Source organism: Garra rufa, chromosome 20 (genome assembly GCF_049309525.1).
Source record: "Garra rufa chromosome 20, GarRuf1.0, whole genome shotgun sequence".
Classification (NCBI taxonomy): Eukaryota; Metazoa; Chordata; class Actinopteri; order Cypriniformes; family Cyprinidae; genus Garra; species Garra rufa.
In genome coordinates, this window is record NC_133380.1 from 25,972,353 (window position 1) to 25,990,522 (window position 18,170).

Below are 18,170 nucleotides of genomic sequence, written 5' to 3' on the forward strand. Positions count from 1 at the left end.
GAGTGTGCTGGATGCGAGGGGTCCAGAGTAATTTTGGCAGCCCTTTTTCGTACTCTGGATAAGTAGAGATCTTGAAGGGTAGGGAGGGTTGTACCAATGATTCGTTCAGCAGTCCGGACTATTCGACGTAGTCTTCTGAGATCAGAATTGGTGGCTGAGCTGAACCAGATGGTAATTGAAGTGCAGAGGACGGATTCAATAATGGCAGAGTAAAACTGTTTCAGCAGTTCCTGTGGCAGGTTGAGCTTCCTCAGCTGGCGGAGAAAGTACAGCCTCTGCTGGGCCTTTTTCACAATGGTGTCTATGTGAATGTCCCACTTCAGGTCCTGTGAGATGGTATTGCCAAGGAACCTGAATGTCTCCACTGTGTTTACGGTGCTGTTCATGATGGTGAGTGGGGGGAGAGCAGGGTTTTTTTTTCCTGAAGTCTATGATCATCTCCACAGTTTTGAGCATGTTGAGCTCCAGGTTGTTATGACTGCACCAGACAGCCAGCTCTTTTACCTCCTGTCTGTAAGCAGACTCGTCACCGTCCTGAATGAGGCCGATAAGTGTGGTGTCGTCTGCAAACTTCAGGAGCTTGACAGAGGGGTCTTTGGAGGTACAGTCATTAGTATACAGGGAGAAGAGCAGTGGGGAGAGGACACAACCCTGAGGGGCACCAGTGCTGATAGTACGGGTGCTGGATGAGAATTTTCCCAGCCTCACTAGCTGCTGCCTGTCTGTCAGGAAGCTGTTGATCCACTGACAGACTGACGTGGGCACAGAGAGCTGAGTTAGTTTGGGCAGGAGGAGGTTTGGGATGATAGTGTTGAAGGCTGAACTGAAGTCCACAAACAGGATCCTCGCATAAGTCCCTGATTTGTCCAGATGCTGCAGTATGAAATGTAGACTCATGTTCACTGCATCATCTACAGACCTGTTTGCTCGATAAGCAAACTGCAGGGGGTCCAGTAAGGGTCCGGTGATGTCCTTCAGATAAGCCAGAACCAGTTTTTCAAACGAATTCATGACGACAGATGTTAGCGCCACAGGTCTGTAGTCGTTAAGTCCTGATATTTTGGGTTTATTTGGAATGGAGATGATTTCCGAGCGTTTCAGAGAGGCGGGGACTTCACACAACTCCAAAGACCTATTGAAGATCTGTGAGAAAATGGGGGCCAGCTGGTCAGCACAGGTTTTCAGACAGGTTGGTGTCACACCGTCAGGGCCTGGTGACTTTCTTCTTTTGTTCTTTTTGAAAACCTTGCGCACCTCATCTTCACTGATTTGAATGGGGATTGCCTGAGGAAAGAAACTGTTTCGGTGTCTGGTCGTTCTAGTGCTCAGTGCTCTGTAGCGCCGACCAGATGGTAACAGTTCAAAAAGCGAGTGTGCTGGATGCGAGGGGTCCAGAGTAATTTTGGCAGCCCTTTTTCGTACTCTGGATAAGTAGAGATCTTGAAGGGTAGGGAGGGTTGTACCAATGATTTGTTCAGCAGTCCGGACTATTCGACGTAGTCTTCTGAGATCAGAAGTCTTCTGAGATCAGAAATGGTAGCTGAGCTGAACCAGATGGTAATTGAAGTGCAGAGGACGGATTCAATAATGGCAGAGTAAAACTGTTTCAGCAGTTCCTGTGGCAGGTTGAGCTTCCTCAGCTGGCGGAGAAAGTACAGCCTCTGCTGGGCCTTTTTCACAATGGTGTCTATGTGAATGTCCCACTTCAGGTCCTGTGAGATGGTATTGCCAAGGAACCTGAATGTCTCCACTGTGTTTACGGTGCTGTTCATGATGGTGAGTGGGGGGAGAGCAGGGTTTTTTTCCTGAAGTCTATGATCATCTCCACAGTTTTGAGCATGTTGAGCTCCAGGTTGTTATGACTGCACCAGACAGCCAGCTCTTTTACCTCCTGTCTGTAAGCAGACTCGTCACGTCCTGAATGAGGCCGATAAGTGTGGTGTCGTCTGCAAACTTCAGGAGCTTGACAGAGGGGTCTTTGGAGGTACAGTCATTACTATACAGGGAGAAGAGCAGTGGGGAGAGGACACAACCCTGAGGGGCACCAGTGCTGATAGTACGGGTGCTGGATGAGAATTTTCCCAGCCTCACTAGCTGCTGCCTGTCTGTCAGGAAGCTGTTGATCCACTGACAGACTGACGTGGGCACAGAGAGCTGAGTTAGTTTGGGCAGGAGGAGGTTTGGGATGATAGTGTTGAAGGCTGAACTGAAGTCCACAAACAGGATCCTCGCATAAGTCCCTGATTTGTCCAGATGCTGCAGTATGAAATGTAGACTCATGTTCACTGCATCATCTACAGACCTGTTTGCTCGATAAGCAAACTGCAGGGGTCCAGTAAGGGTCCGGTGATGTCCTTCAGATAAGCCAGAACCAGTTTTTCAAACGAATTCATGACGACAGATGTTAGCGCCACAGGTCTGTAGTCGTTAAGTCCTGATATTTTGGGTTTATTTGGAATGGAGATGATTTCCGAGCGTTTCAGAGAGGCGGGGACTTCACAAAACTCCAAAGACCTATTGAAGATCTGTGAGAAAATGGGGGCCAGCTGGTCAGCACAGGTTTTCAGACAGGTTGGTGTCACACTGTCAGGGCCTGGTGCCTTTCTTCTTTTGTTCTTTTTGAAGACCTTGCGCACCTCATCTTCACTGATTTGAATGGGAGTTGCAGGAGTGGGGGAGAGGGGTGATGTTGGAGGTGTAAATGGTGTTTTTTCAAACCTACAATAGAACTCGTTCAGATCGTCTGCCAGTTGCTGATTCTGCAAAGTGCTGGGGGATGATGTCTTGTAATTGGTGATGTGTTTTAGACCTTTCCACACTCATGAAGAGTCACTGGAATGAAATTGGTTCCTTATCTTTTCGGAATAATTTCTCTTTGCCACTTTGATCTCCTTTTCCAGTGTGTATTTATCCTCTTTATACAAGACTTTGTCCCCTTTCCTATAAGCATCATCTATGGCATAACGAAGCTGTCTGAGTTTTGCAGTGAACCATGGTTTGTCGTTGTTGTAAGTTAAGCGAGTCCTGGTAGGAATGCATAAATCCTCACAGAAACTGATATATGAAGTAACAGTCTCTGTAAGCTCGTCCAGATCAGTAGCAGCAGCTTCAAAAACACTCCAATCAGTACAATCAAAACATGCCTGTAAAACCTTTGCTACAGGTTTAGCAGATTTAAGTTTTTGCCTGTAGGTTGGTATAAGATGAACCAGGCAGTGATCAGAGAGTCCCAAAGCTGCCCGTGAGAGTGATATGCATTCCTTATTGTGGTGTAACAGTGGTCCAATATATTACTGTCTCTGGTGGGACATGTGACTTGCTGTCTGTATTTTGGCAGTTCACGGGAGAGATTTGCTCTATTAAAATCCCCAAGAATGATTAAAACAGAGTCCGGGTGTTGTTGTTCCGTCTCTGTGATGTGATCGGCGAGTTTCTGCAACGCCAGGCTTACGTGCGCTTGCGGTGGAATGTACAGGCTCACGAGAATGAACGAGCAAAACTCTCGCAGCGAATAGAACGGCTTACAGTTTATGAAAAGCGCTTCAACATCAGAACAGCATATTTTCTTTAACACGGTTACATCTGTACACCACCTCTCATTGATGTAAAAGCACGTCCCGCCGCCGCGCGATTTCCCCGTCGATTCTCTGAACAGCTGATATCCCGGTAGATGAATCGCGCTGTCCGGTATAGCCACGTTCAGCCAGGTTTCCGTGAAACAGTCTCCTCTGAACAGCAGTCTCCTCTGAACAGCTGATATCCCGGTAGATGAATCACGCTGTCCGGTATAGCCGCGTTCAGCCAGGTTTCCGTGAAACACAGAGCAGCAGAGTGTGAGAAGTCCTTATTTGTCTGGGAGAGCAGAAGGAGTTCGTCCGTTTTGTTTGGTAGAGAGCGGAGATTCGCCAAATGTATGCCTGGCAGTGACATCCTGAATCCACGCTGACGAAGCTTCACGAGCGCGCCGGCGCGCTTCCCCCGCTTTCGCGTCCTGCATGTCCTGCGCGTCCTGAAGCCTTTGGTAAGCACCGCCGCTCCGCCAACTATGATGTTGAGCAAAACGTCCGAATAATCAAAAACTGGTAGGAGATTTTGTGGTGTGTTCTGCCTAATGTTTAGCAGTTCATCCCTTGTAAAACTGATCGTGTTTGCAAAACAAAAAACAGGAAAAACGAACAAAAACACTAAAACAACTGGAGAGCTAAGCACAGAGGCTGCCATCCGCGGCGCCATCTTGATTTATCTTTGTCTCATTAAGTATAAATTGTGTACACTGTAATGATGAGAATATGAAAACAATGAGATGCCTTGTCAACTCTTCCTTTCTCATTTCACCTCTGCATTTTACTTAATGTCAACAACAGGTAAATAAAAAAAAAGTGCTTTGTCAAATATCTGTATCTCTTAAATGACCTTAAAAATGGTCATACACATTTTGTTAATGCATAAATTCTCTTCGTGATATATGTGATATATGTTTTATCTCTATAACTCCACGTGACAACACATATGTTAGATATTTTCCTGAAACCACTAAAAATGTATAACAAGGAAGCAGCGATTCAGTTATAGCTTATACAGTGCCTTTTATGGGTGATATCCATTGAATGGCTGGTAATACAATTCCATCTCTTAGGAAAATTAACTATGGTTCCCTTCCGGGAACTCGAGCCACGTCAGGAACGCTATGGGGAACGCCATTGGCGGGCCGCACTCTAAATCATGTCTTGCAACGAATGAACGACGGGGGTGACGTCACAGGCGCGGTGACGTCACCGACCAGGAAGTATAAAGCACGTGCGTTTGACGCCCGCGGCAGCTTTTGTCATTCAGCGAGAGCGCTCTGTGTCTGTCTGAAGTCATTGCTGTTTTTCGTGCCCAGTTTGGTACACTTTTATTTGAGCAAATGACTTCAAAGCAACTTAGAAAAGCGGTGGCGGTTCAGCGCCCGCATAGACAGTGTGTCCCTCCCTGCCAACGCTTCATTGTTGGTGGGGATACACACAGTCTATGCGTGGTCTGCTTGGGAGCGGAGCACGCTCAGTCAGCCCTCGAAAAGGCTGGCTGTGAGCACTGTGACCGATTGCCGGTGCGCGTGCTTCGCTCCCGGAAAGCCCTCTTCGAGGAGGGGGCTTTCACTAGCGTTCCCCGCGGGAGTGGCCCCGCTTCCGCCGAGGCAGAGCGGCAGCTGCACTCGTGGGGTTCGCAGCTCAATTTGCTGGAGGGTATGGAGACGGGTGAACCCCTATCTCCGCCCTCACTCAGCCAGTCGAGCGATCTTCTCTTGGACGCGGAAGCCCGCACTGCGGTTTCTTCCCCTCCAGAGTTGATCCCGGAGCTCTTGTTGTCTTCCTCCGAGGAGGTCGACCTTGCAGCTCCGGATGTCAGTGAGCCACAACCGCCGCCCCGTTCGCCTCACTACGAGGAGCTTTTAGAGGTGCTGACTAACGCTGTGGCCAAGCTCAACATCGCTTGGCCCGCGGAAGAAAGCCGTAAAAACCCTTATGAGCCGCAGCGAAGCGCGTTAGATGAACGCTTCCTGCGGACACAGTCAGCACCTCCTAAGCGGAGCCTTCCCTTCTTCCCCGATCTACATAAAGAGCTTTCTAGATCGTGGGAGAAGCCGTACTCTTTCCGCCTATTCAATCCCGCTGAGAATTATGGAAACATCGCGGGCGCGGAGGAGTGCGGATATAGGATGATGCCACGGGTTGAGCAGACGCTTGCGGGCTATCTGTCCCCCGGCTCGGCATCGTCCTTGAAGGCTCCGCCCTTGCCCACTAAGCCATTAAAGGTTACATCAGGCTTAATGGGCAAGGCGTACACGGCAGCAGGTCAGGCTGGCGCTTGCCTTCACACCATGGCAGTGCTACAAGCCTATCAAGCCGACCTGCTGAAGGAGTTGAGCGAGGGTGAGGAAGTAAATGTGTCAGAGATGCAGCGTACTGCAGATCTCGCTCTCCGCGCCACCAAAGAGACCGCCCGTGCTGTGGGCCGGTCTATGGCAGCCTTGGTGGCAGCGGAGAGGCATCTCTGGCTGACCCTGTCCGAAGTCAAAGAGAAGGACAGGGTCACACTCCTGGACGCTCCCCTGCAGCCGTCCGGCCTCTTCGGTGCCTCGGTTGATACAGTTGTCGCCAGGCACCAGGAGGCCCGTAGACAGGCCGCAGCGTTCAGGACCTTCCTCCCCCGCCGTGTTTACTCCTCTGGGGCTGCTGGACGGGAGCAGCCCCAGCCGTGTACGAGCTCCTCGTATCGTGAGGCACAGAAGCAGAGCGTTGCCACCCGTACCCCTCCGGCCCAGCCTAGAGGGCGGGGACGGCGACGCTCTAAGCCGAGGGCTCCTGACAGAAGGCCCGACCTGAGGGTCGTCCTTCAGTCAAGGAAGTCCTCGGCTAAACGGCCCTGACGGTTGTGGCTCAGGGCCGTTGAGGGCAGCCCCTCGCGAGCGGGTTTGCACCGTACCCCCAGGTGCGGGTTTCAACCCCCCTCAAGGCCCTCAGGAAAGCGAGGAGCTAGTTCAGGAGCTTCCTGCCAGCTTGCTGTTACAGGTCTCCGAGTTAGTTCCTCGAGTAAATCCAGACACCAGTCTCGAGAGGCTGGTGCCCTTAGTAAACTTTCTGGCAGCGTGGAAACTACTGCCAAATGTTTCAAAGTGGGTCCTGCGTACTGTAGAGAAAGGTTATGCTATCCAGTTCGGCACCAAGCCGCCACCTTTCAGCGGGGTATTTCCAACATTAGTAAGCCCCGAGCAGGGTCTGGTAATGGAACAAGAAGTAGATACTCTTCTGAGGAAGGAGGCCATCGAGGTGGTCCCTCCTCAAGACAGGGAATCCGGGTTCTACAGCCGTTACTTCATTGTTCCGAAGAAGGATGGGGGGCTTCGGCCCATCTTAGATCTCAGGCTGCTAAATCGCTCAGTCAGAAAACTGAAGTTCAAAATGCTCACTGTCAGGGAGGTCGTGTCTCAAATCAGGTCCGAGGACTGGTTTGTCACGATAGATCTAAAAGACGCTTATTTTCACGTCTCCATCCTTCTTCAGCACAGGAAGTTTCTGAGGTTCGCTTTCAGGGGCGAAGCGTACCAATACAGAGTACTTCCGTTCGGCCTAGCTCTCTCACCCCGAACTTTCACGAAGTGTGTGGATGCTGCGCTGGCTCCACTGCGACTCCAGGGCATCCGCATACTCAATTATATAGACGACTGGCTCATCCTAGCCAGTTCAGAGCAGTTAGCGTTTCAGCATCGAGGTGTTGTTCTCGCTCACATGCAGAGGTTGGGGTTGAGACTCAACGCCAAGAAGAGCGTCCTCTCTCCATTACAGAGGACTACTTATCTAGGCGTGGTATGGGATTCATCCACGATGCGGGCACAATTGTCACCCGCTCGGATCGAGTCCATACTCACTGCAGTAAATGCGGTCAAGCTAGGCCAGTCACTCACTGTCAAACAGTTCCAAGTACTGTTAGGTCTTATGGCAGCCGCTTCCAACGTGATACCTTTTGGACTGCTGCATATGAGACCACTACAGTGGTGGCTCAAAACCAGGGGGTTCTCCCCGAGGGGAAACCCACTCCGCAAGATCAAGGTCACGCGGCGCTGCCTACGTGCTTTGGTCATGTGGAAGAAACCCTGGTTTCTCTCTCAGGGACCGGTCCTGGGGACGCCATGTCGCCGCGTCACGCTAGCGACAGATGCGTCCCTCACCGGATGGGGAGCGGTCATGAGTGGCCGCTCAGCCCAAGGCCTGTGGAGCCCTCACCACCTCTCATGGCACATAAATCGCCTCGAGTTGTTGGCAGTGTTCCAGGCCCTGAGGAGTTTCCTACCAGACCTAAGAAACCGTCATGTCCTCGTTCGTACAGACAGCACAGCAGTAGTTTATTATATAAACCATCAAGGAGGGATCCGCTCACGCCCCTTATTCAAGCTGGCGTATCGGATCCTCCTGTGGTCTCAAGGGAAACTCCTCTCCCTGAGAGCAGTCCACATTCCTGGACATCTGAATGTGGGAGCAGACGTCCTGTCAAGGCTGGGGCTGAGGCCCGGGGAATGGATGCTTCACCCAGAGGTGGTGAAGCAGATCTGGAGAATATTTGGCCAGGCACAGGTGGACCTGTTTGCGACTCGAGAGACATCGCACTGTCCCCTCTGGTACTCTCTAGTTCCTCCAGCTCCACTGGGGCTGGATGCCATGGCACAGACGTGGCCGAGGCTGCGTCTGTACGCCTTTCCCCCGATCGCTCTGCTCCCGGGAGTTCTGGAACGGGTCCGTCAGTTTCAAGTGCGGCTGCTACTAGTAGCCCCGTACTGGCCGGCACGAGTATGGTTCTCGGACCTGGTATCTCTCCTCGATGGCTCTCCATGGGAGATTCCCGTCAGGAGGGACCTCCTGTCTCAGGCTGGGGGCGCAGTCTGCCACCCCCAGCCAGGGAAGTTGAGGTTATGGGTGTGGCCCCTGAGGGGGCACAACTCATAGGAGCGGGTCTCCCTACTGAGGTGGTCGAGACCCTTCTCCAATCCAGAGCTCCCTCTACGAGGAAACTGTATGGCCTCAAGTGGAACTTGTTCGCGAGATGGTGCCACGAGCGCCACTTAGACCCAGTCAACTGCCCGGTCGGTGCAGTTCTGGAGTTCCTACAGTCTCGCCTTTCCGCAGGGTTAGCTCACTCCACCTTGAAGGTTTACGTGGCGGCCATAAGTGCCTACCACGCCCCTCTAGGTGGCCTCTCAGTGGGCAGAAAGCCCTTGGTCATACGGTTCCTCCGCGGTGCGCTCAGGTTGAGGCCTCGAGTGACACCCAGGGTTCCCGCGTGGGACCTCGCTGTGGTGCTAGAAGCTCTATGTGAGCCCCCATTTGAGCCGATAGAGGAGTCTACGGATCGCATACTTACAATAAAGACAGCGCTTCTGTTAGCACTTACCTCCCTCAAGAGAGTAGGCGACCTGCAGGCCCTGTCAGTGGCCCCGTCTCACTTAGAGTTTGCCCCAGGGATGGCCAAAGCCTTTTTGTATCCCAGGGTCGGGTACGTCCCGAAGGTCCCCTCCCTAGCACCGCAGCCGATAACGCTGCAGGCGTTTTATCCTCCTCCATACGTGGAGCCAGGTCACAGGAAGTTAAATTGCATGTGCCCAGTCAGAGCTTTAGACGCTTACGTCCACAGAGCTGCCATGTGGCGTAAAACAGAGCAACTGTTCGTCTGTTACGGCCCCCCTAAGAGGGGGAGCCCGGCTTCAAAGCCTACAATTAGTAGATGGATCATCGATGCCATAACTACTGCTTATGAGTCCTCTGATCTCCCCTCTCCAATGGGACTCAAGGCTCATTCTACTCGAGGTATGAGTGCCTCGAGAGCTCTGACGGCAGGTGTCCCCATACAGGACATCTGCAATGCTGCGGGTTGGTCCTCGCCCCTGACGTTCGTCAGGTATTATGAGCTTGACCTCAGAGCCGCTCCAGGCTCTGCTGTGCTCTCGGCCTAGTGCGCTAGGCCTAGAGAGTCAGCCACCTCCCTAGCCAGGAGAAGACTTCTCAAGGCGCATCTTTCTGCGGAAAGAAGAGAAGTTAGTTTCGCCAAACTAAAGAGATCTGCAAACAAACTAAGAAATACTTAGCCTGTTGTCCGTGGAAAACTAGACAAGGCTCTTACTCTCGCATTCTGACACTATTAACAGACCGAGCTTTCAGTCCCTCTTGTCATGGCTGAACCCCCAGACAAAGGACTAAGACTCCTCGTGTGCCCGAGGGCCGAGGGGTGCCTCCTGCACTGACTGGCGAACCAGGCGGAGGTCTCTATTCTCGTGTGCCTGCGGGCCGAGAACTTTACAGCCCTCTTGTCCGCGGAATGCTAGACAATGGCTTACTTGTCCTCGTGTTCTGACGCAGAATGCTATCAGACCGAGTGTAATGCGGTCCCTCTGGTTCCGGAAACTACCTTGACCAAGGACTAAGACTCCTCGTCTGCCTTAGAACAAGGCCGAGGAGTGCCTCATGCACTGGCTGGCTACCAGGCTGAGGCCCCTACTGTCTTCCCCATGAGCCCGAGGGCCGGGGATTGCAGTGCCCTCTTGTCCGCGGAATGCCGACAATGGCCTTATCTCTCGCGTCCTGGCGTAGCACAGGCCGAGCCTTGGATCCCTCTTGCTCTGGCTGCACCCCCAGGCAAAGGATCACCCACTCCTCGTGTGCCCGAGGGCCGAGGAGCCTGGAGGTCAAGCTCACAGTCCTCGTCGGTCTACGGACCAGGGACTACACACACCATCTGTCCGCCGAGTGCTAGACAGTGGCCATTCGGTCCCTCTTGCTCTGGCTGACTCCCAGACAAAGGACTAAGACTCTGCGTGTGCCTGAGGGCCACGGAGTACCTCTCGCTCTGGCTGGCGACCAAACAGAGGAAGACTACCATTCCTCGTGTGCCCGAGGGCCGAGGACTACAGGGCCTCTTGTCCGCGGAATGCTAGACAAAGGCTCTTTATCCTTCCACCTGCTGGCACAGACACTGCGCAGGGTTCGGAAATTATGGGGGCGTAGGTAGTCTCGTTCCCCATAGCGTTCCTGACGCGGCTCGAGTTCCCGGAAGGGAACGTCTCGGGTTACTATTGTAACCTTAGTTCCCTGAGGGAACGAGACGCCGCGTCTCGGACCATAATTCCCGCCCCCTGCGGCGCTCGCTTCATGCTAGAGCTGCCGCGGGCGTCAAACGCACGTGCTTTATACTTTCTGGTCGGTGACGTCACCGCGCCTGTGACGTCACCCCCGTCGTTCATTCGTTGCAAGACATGATTCAGAGTGCGGCCCGCCAATGGCGTTCCCCATAGTGTTCCTGACGCGGCGTCTCGTTCCCTCAGGGAACTAAGGTTACAATAGTAACCCGAGACGTTTTACTACAGTAGCCATGGTTTAACTATGTTTTTATAGTAAAACCATAATAACCACAAAATTAACCATAGTTTTACCACAGCATTTGCAGTAAAATCATGGTAACTACAAAATTAACTGAGGTGGTTTTACTACAAGAACCATGGTTTAACTGTGTTTTTAAAGTAAACACACAATGACTACAAAATTAACCATGGTTTTACCATAGCTTTTGCAGTAAAACCATGGTAACTACAAAATTAACCGTGATGGTTTTATTACAAGAACCATGGAATAACTATGTTTTTGAAGTAAAACCACAGTGACTACAAAAACAAGCCATGGTTTTACCATAGAATTTGCAGTAAAACCATGGTAACTACAAAATTAACCACGGTTTCACTACAAGAACATGGTTTAACTATGTTTTTGAAGTAAAACCACAGTGACTACAAAATTAACCATGATTTTTCTAGTAAATGCAACATTAACCATAGTTTTACCATATCATTTGCAGTCAAACCATGGTAACTACAAAAAAACCTCCTCTTTTTGAGAGGCTGATGCATTAAGTCAATTAAAACTTTAATAATTATCTGTATATACAGTTATAAAAATGCTTGGGTCAGTTTCCATGTAAGGCCGTGATTGGTGGATCGCTTATGACCTTGGCGCTTTTGGCTTTTGAATGTACACGTCTGTACTTGGCCTGTATTTTTATTTTTCCAAATATTATTTTGTGTAACTAAAAAAATGAAACACTAAAAATTTAAATTAATCAGGCAAATTAGGCATCATAACATTATAATGTATAATATAAAAATGGATATTCTTTATGAGATTTGCTAAACAGTGTTAACAGTGTTAATAAATTACTTAAAATGAAAATTGTTATGTTTTGAAGACTTAATCTGAACAAAGATGATATAAAAGTAAAAACAAGTGCACATAGACAGTTAAATTTCCAATATCAACCAATACCAATGAAGTGCAAAGTTCTAATATGATCAGATAATCAATATGGAATCGATATATTGTGCATTAAGAACAAAATCTTTTTTTATTTTTTTTTTGTAAAAGATGCCTTTTCAGTCAGTGGTTAATTGTGAATAAAACAATAACCTGTGCTGAATGACACTAACAGAGAAAAAAAAATCAAATCATAGCATGTATAAGAAAACTCAATTCTCACGTCAGTGTGACTAAAAGTTAATTTTGGACGCTGGGTTCATAAACCACAAAGAGAGATTCACCAAGGAGCCCTTGGATATTTCTCGATTCATTATTATATAACACGTATCATGGGAAAATGAGACAGCAGAAGTCTACTTTCTCTGATTGTATGCGCTAATGAGCATCTGAGGAAATGGGAGGGCTGGGAATTGTACGACAGTACTGACATGACTGGATGTGATGTGCAAGCATTAACATCAATTAACGCCACCACAGAAACCTGGCCCAGAAATGAGAAAGGGTCAAAGTTCAAAAGCATCACCAGGACCTACAGAGAACAAAGTAAATAGCTTTTTAAAAAACCAATAAGCCTTTACATTCCAACCTAAAAAGCAAACATACATATCCTTTTTCTCACCTGAAAGAAGAGCAAACTGCCTGTGAAGTTGTTCAATTATATCGACAGCCAGTAACGGCCTGATCTCCTGCTGCATAATCTCATCTGTAAGGAAAGAGAAGCACAGTAGCATTAGAAATTACTTCAACATGCATATAATATTGCATTCAGGATATTGATACAGAGTCACAGAGTGCATCAGTAGCCGACCCTTCAAGAGTGACCGTCTGCTCTGGAAGGAGTTTCCCCTGTACAGCTGCTTCCTTAGAGACGACCTTTAGCCGTCAACACAGCCGCGGGTTTGTATCCGTTCATCAGGGAAGCACTCCTTCAAACAAGCCATTCTTTTATGCCCTTGGCTTTACAAAAGAGCGCTCAAGTGCTTCTATTCCCTACTGATCTGCTGAGGGTCACCCTAAAGCCCAGTGAAGTCTGTAGACGAACAAAAGTTCCTCTGTACATGTACACAAAAGACTGCATTAACATTGACTTCTCTTTATCAGACCCTGTTAAGTCTTGTGAGGAAACTTGCTGTGGGCTACAAACAACGAGGATGAGTCACTACTGAAATGTATTGGGGATGCGTTGAAGTTAGGAAGTCTGAAGGTGATGAGTTGAAGTTTATATCCTGAAACTAGTCAAAGTGTTTGAAAGGCAGTGTGCCATAAGCCGCAGTACAACCTTGCAGACAGAAAATAACGTTTCAAGTACTTTTTTATTTTCAGCTGCACACACTTCCTTTTAGAGTGTGTTCTACAGGAAGAACAATGTGCGTCAAGGAGCATGTGAAAACCAGATGTTATCAGCTGGCTGTGTAGTCGAAACCATTGACATGTACATGAATTACAATAAGAAGCCAAAGACTTCCCCAGAGGAAAGTCACAGTGACCGGATCATACAGGACCACTCCTACCAACAGAAAAAAACAAACACTGAAAATGTGCATCTACTTTTTCTGTGCAATTCATTGAAAAAGTCAACAAATATTGTTAGAACATTGGCTAAATAAAAAATATGCACACATTCATAATGAAAAATACTGAGAAATGTACATGTTTTCATTCAGTAATCTAAAAGGGGTCTGTGATAATGCATAGGATCAATTCAAGTCTTTTTTGTTGGAAAAAAAAGCATCAAAGAATTTTTTTTTTAAACGATTAAATGCCGTCATAAAATTTGCTAGGCAATTGAGTCAAAAGTACAAAGGAAGCGCTCTGATATATAGCAATGAAGTTATCGAAAATACAAAGTGATGAGATTTTGCCCTCAGCCAAAACTACTTGCTCTGCAACAAATAATAGATTAATGAGACCAAAGACTGCCTGTTAGATTTACCCAAAACAAATTATATCTCATGTTCAACCACTATAGAGACAACAGAGCCAGTGACAAATTCCAGAAGATCTGGCCAGAGTAAGGCTGCTCTTGGCGGGTTCATGAGCACTGAACAGCCGCTTACACGCTGGAGCTTACATTTCCGAAAACATCAAAGAAAATATGTGAATAGACATTATCGTAATTAACAAACCACAAATTTGAAGTCTAAGCAAGTACATTCTCGCCTGAAAAACCTCTTAAAACTACATTGCGTGACACAAAAACAGTATTATTTATAAAATTATAGTGGATTTGGGCATCCGCCACGACACTCGGTGTGAGAAATACCGCAAGAGGAGTGATACAAACGGTGAAACAATTAGAGTTACGATATCACTAGAATATCACACTCCTCTCAGCCAACCAGATTTGAGATCCAGAAAGAACTGCTGTATGGAGAGATGGACTGGGCGAGTGTGATTACAGAAAAAAAACTGTTGTATAAATATATATATATATAATATTAATAAAATACTATATTGTAATGTGTACTAAGTGAAATGAAACAAAAACTACTGATCTAATAGAACATCATAATCATTGTTTTTTTATTTAAGCATTAAATTCCCTATGCAGAAGCAGGTTTTCTCTAGCAGGGCAGATGATGGTCAGCATGACAAAAGATTACCACAGGGCCCAGAAAAATGGCTCTCAGTTACAGGCTTAAGCACACGACATGTGCAAATAAAACACACACAGTTCATGCAGACTCATGCTCCACTACCCTCTGTGTTCAGGGAACTGGCTAATTTTCAAACTAGACCACAAATCCCACTCTGACCCATACAAGTCTGGAAAGGGCTGTGCTCTGAAAAAAACCCACAACAACCCAAGCTAAAAAGATGATTTTAGAAAATACTTTTTCCTGAACCAGCAAAGGAAACTAAGATATTTGTAAATTAACTCCCCTGCCACTACCAAAACACTGATCTGTTTTCTTAAACATCCCGACAACAGCAGCACTGGCTCAGCCAATGAGATGAGTTTAGGGGTGTGGTCATATGTTTGCCAACCAATGGAATGTGAGAATCTTCCACACTTCACATTTAAAAGAAATCTGTCTGGAAAAAAACTCCCCAGAATCGCTGACCAATGTCAAAACAGCTGGATTGGCACATTTCCGAAAGTTTTGTAGAGCTGCATCATCCAAATTTGTCCATAGGTGCACCTTAAGAGCAGGAAATGTTTGGTGAGTTTCTCAAAGAAACATTTAAATATGATTTCAAGTATGCAAGATAAGTTTGCTTACATAACAAGCAGTCAATCATATTCTCAAAGCTTGACGGCTGAAGATCACATTTCATAAAGTAGATTTAAAATAGTATTAGTATTAATCACAATAACCCAAGGATATGCTGTGAGATGCTTTAAATAAAAAAACGTCTCAGGGTTTGGAGTCCAGCTGGACTGAACATTAACAGCCTGAGAGAACAACTATGTTTATGTACCAAGAAGAAGCGTTTCCCCAAACATTAGTGTTTTCGGCTCAGGCATTGTATGGCCTTTCTGCGCCTTTCCCTCCCATTGTGCACCATTTCACAAACCGCGATCTGTATGGTCACATAAAGAGCAGGACACACCTAAATTTATGTAAAGCCTTTGTTTCAACAGGGTACACCATGTCCCTTCATAAAAAGTATATGTTAATTGTTCTGGCTTGTTTGCATTGGGCCACTAGGTCCTGTTAACCCAATCAAAGTATCTGGTTACCAAGGGATGATGAATGGGACTTGATCCAATCTGTCTGGGTAATTACAGAGCTCATTAATCACTTAGCCAATCAGCAGGAGTTCAGCAGTCAGATGATCAAGTGTCAATCACCTGTGCTATCCCCACCAGACAATACTTGCTTATTTCCCAGCACGGGTCAGGATGTCAGAATCAATATGTTAAACTCACTTACAACTGCAATTGCTAAACACACTTACTTGCACACTTAGTTCAACACTGATTGCATTCACATGCAGCGGGGAACACTGTGACCAAAATTAGCAGAGGGGCATGAGAGGACTGCAAAAAATCCTTCCGCTAGAATCCAAAAGGCTGTACAACATAAGGCAGGTTGTCCTGATTGTCTTATGATGGGTCAATGAAATGATGCACATTGTTTGTCAAATTAATATATTTGAAAAACAAATCAACAAATTGCTTTTATTACCATGAATATTACCATGAAACAAAATATTACTTCTTACCTATAAGGCCCTAAATTGTTTAGCTCCTGCATACCTAACTAGTCTCCTACTACGCTACAATCCCTCACGCTCCCTAAGGTCGCAAAACTCTGGACTTTTGGTAGTACCTAGGATAGCAAAGTCCACTAAAGGAAGGAGAGCCTTTTCTCATTTGGCTCCCAAACTCTGGAATAGCCTTCCTGATAACGTTTGGGGTTCAGACACACTCTCTATGTTTAAATCTAGATTAAAGACTCATCTCTTTAGCCAAGCATTCACATAATGTATCTCATAACGTTGTAATTTCAGTTACATCTGATCAAATGCACATTAATATTCCTCAGCTTGGGCTAAACACATCATTTTTGTTTGGTCGGAAGTTGGAACAGCAGCTACGCTAATTATTTCTTTGTTTCTCTGTCTCTGCCACGGGATTCCATCCCGTGGTAACTAGGGTTTACACAAGATTCAGCCCGGATTCAGAAGAAGAGATGATGCCAACCCCTCAGAGGACCGCAGATGATGCCAGCCTTGAAACAACATACAGCACTACATAATTTTCCTACAAGTCGATTACAGCACATAACCATTGCAATTAGTGTTCATCATCTGTTTGATTACACAGTTTCTGATTTTAATATTTATATCATATGTACATCGACTCAACATACAGTATTCACCACTAATAAGCTACTAAATATATTGTAGTAGCCTAAAACTTTTGTACAGCTGCTCTGCAACAATTTGTATTGTAAAAAGCGCTATACAAATAAACTTGAATTGAATTGAATTTCATTTCATTTCATTTCTGAGTTAAAATACATTTTAAAGGGGGTGGTCACGTGACCTAGAACGAGATGGCTGCTTGAGTTCTCGGCTCCGCTCTAATGTTCACTTATTTTCCATTTTCTCCTCCGAATCTTTTACTTAATTTAATTTGACTGACTTTCAATTATGTCTGACCCAATCACGGATAAAGATTTTCCGATTTTCGGATCAACGCGCTCGCAAAAAGCAAAAGAAAAGAAGAAGACCACGCACTCATCGCCACCTGAAGAAGCTAATGCTAATACAACAGAGGCCCAATCTGATATGGCGCTGGTTCTCTCTGAAATAAAAGCGAATGGTTCTCGTCTTGACGGGATAACTAATCGGCTAGAGGGAATAGCGGGGTCCGTCTCCTCTCTACAAAACTCGTTCGCAGCCCTCACGGAGAGGATCGAGGGCATTGAGACCCGTTTAACGGAGGCTGAGGGGAGGATTTCATCCGCAGAAGACTCGGCGGCAGTGTCTGAGGGCCAGCTTGCCAATTTGTTGACCAAGGTAGACCAACTTCAGTCGAAAGTGGACGATCTGGAGAATAGGGGTCGACGAAAGAATTTGAGGATCGTTGGTCTACCGGAGGGAGCCGAAGGCTCTGGTTCACTTGTGTCGTTTCTTCGTTCCTCTATCCCCAAATGGTTGGACTTGCCGGAAGATTCTCTCGCCCTGGATATCGAAAGAGCACACAGGTCTCCTTCGTTTGCGCCTAGCAATCCGAACTCACCCCCGAGGAGTGTTCTCGTGCGTTTCTTGCGGTTTACAGAAAAGGAATCTATTTTGAGGGCGGCTCTGAAGAAAACGATCACCCACGAGAGCGCGGAGCTTCGGTTTTACTCAGACTTATCTACCAGTGTTCTGCAGAAACGTCGTGAGTTCAGTTCAGTAGTGAAGAACATGACCTCCCGTGGCTTATATCGCGGATTCGCTTACCCTGCCCGACTCAGGTGCTTACACCTGGGAAAGATTCGCTTGTTCGATGATCCGAACTCGGCTAAAGTATTTCTGGACTCTTTGGACAGATAATTTTGTTCTTCATATGTAATCTCTCGGAGGATTACTTTTTTTTTGAACCCACCAGACTTGTAAGAAACTTATGTATTTGTTTATCTTTATTTATGTATTATTTTGGAAGTTATTTATGTATGATCATAGTCCTTTGTTGGGGGGAGAGGTAGGGACATACGTTTCTCTTGGTTTGGCCTGTTTTTTTTTTTTTTTTTTTTTTTTTTGCTTTAAGTATGGGTTCAGTCATTTCAATCATGGTTTCATCTTATAGTTTATATAGGAGCGATTCTTGAAGGAGCTATTTTTTTCTCAGTGGCATTTAGTATGCTGACAAGTTTACTTACCTTCGTTATTTCACTTTGT

At 47.0% G+C, this 18,170-nt stretch overlaps 1 protein-coding gene across 1 annotated transcript in view; it reads right to left on the minus strand.

The window, feature by feature from the left end:
• Positions 1-18,170, minus strand: part of LOC141293487 (probable guanine nucleotide exchange factor MCF2L2) — a 106,226-nt gene that overhangs the window by 45,285 nt on the left and 42,771 nt on the right. The window contains exon 2 of the mRNA XM_073825521.1: positions 12,451-12,534. Coding sequence (XP_073681622.1) covers positions 12,451-12,534 — 84 coding nt within the window. The remainder of the gene's footprint in view (positions 1-12,450; positions 12,535-18,170) is intronic.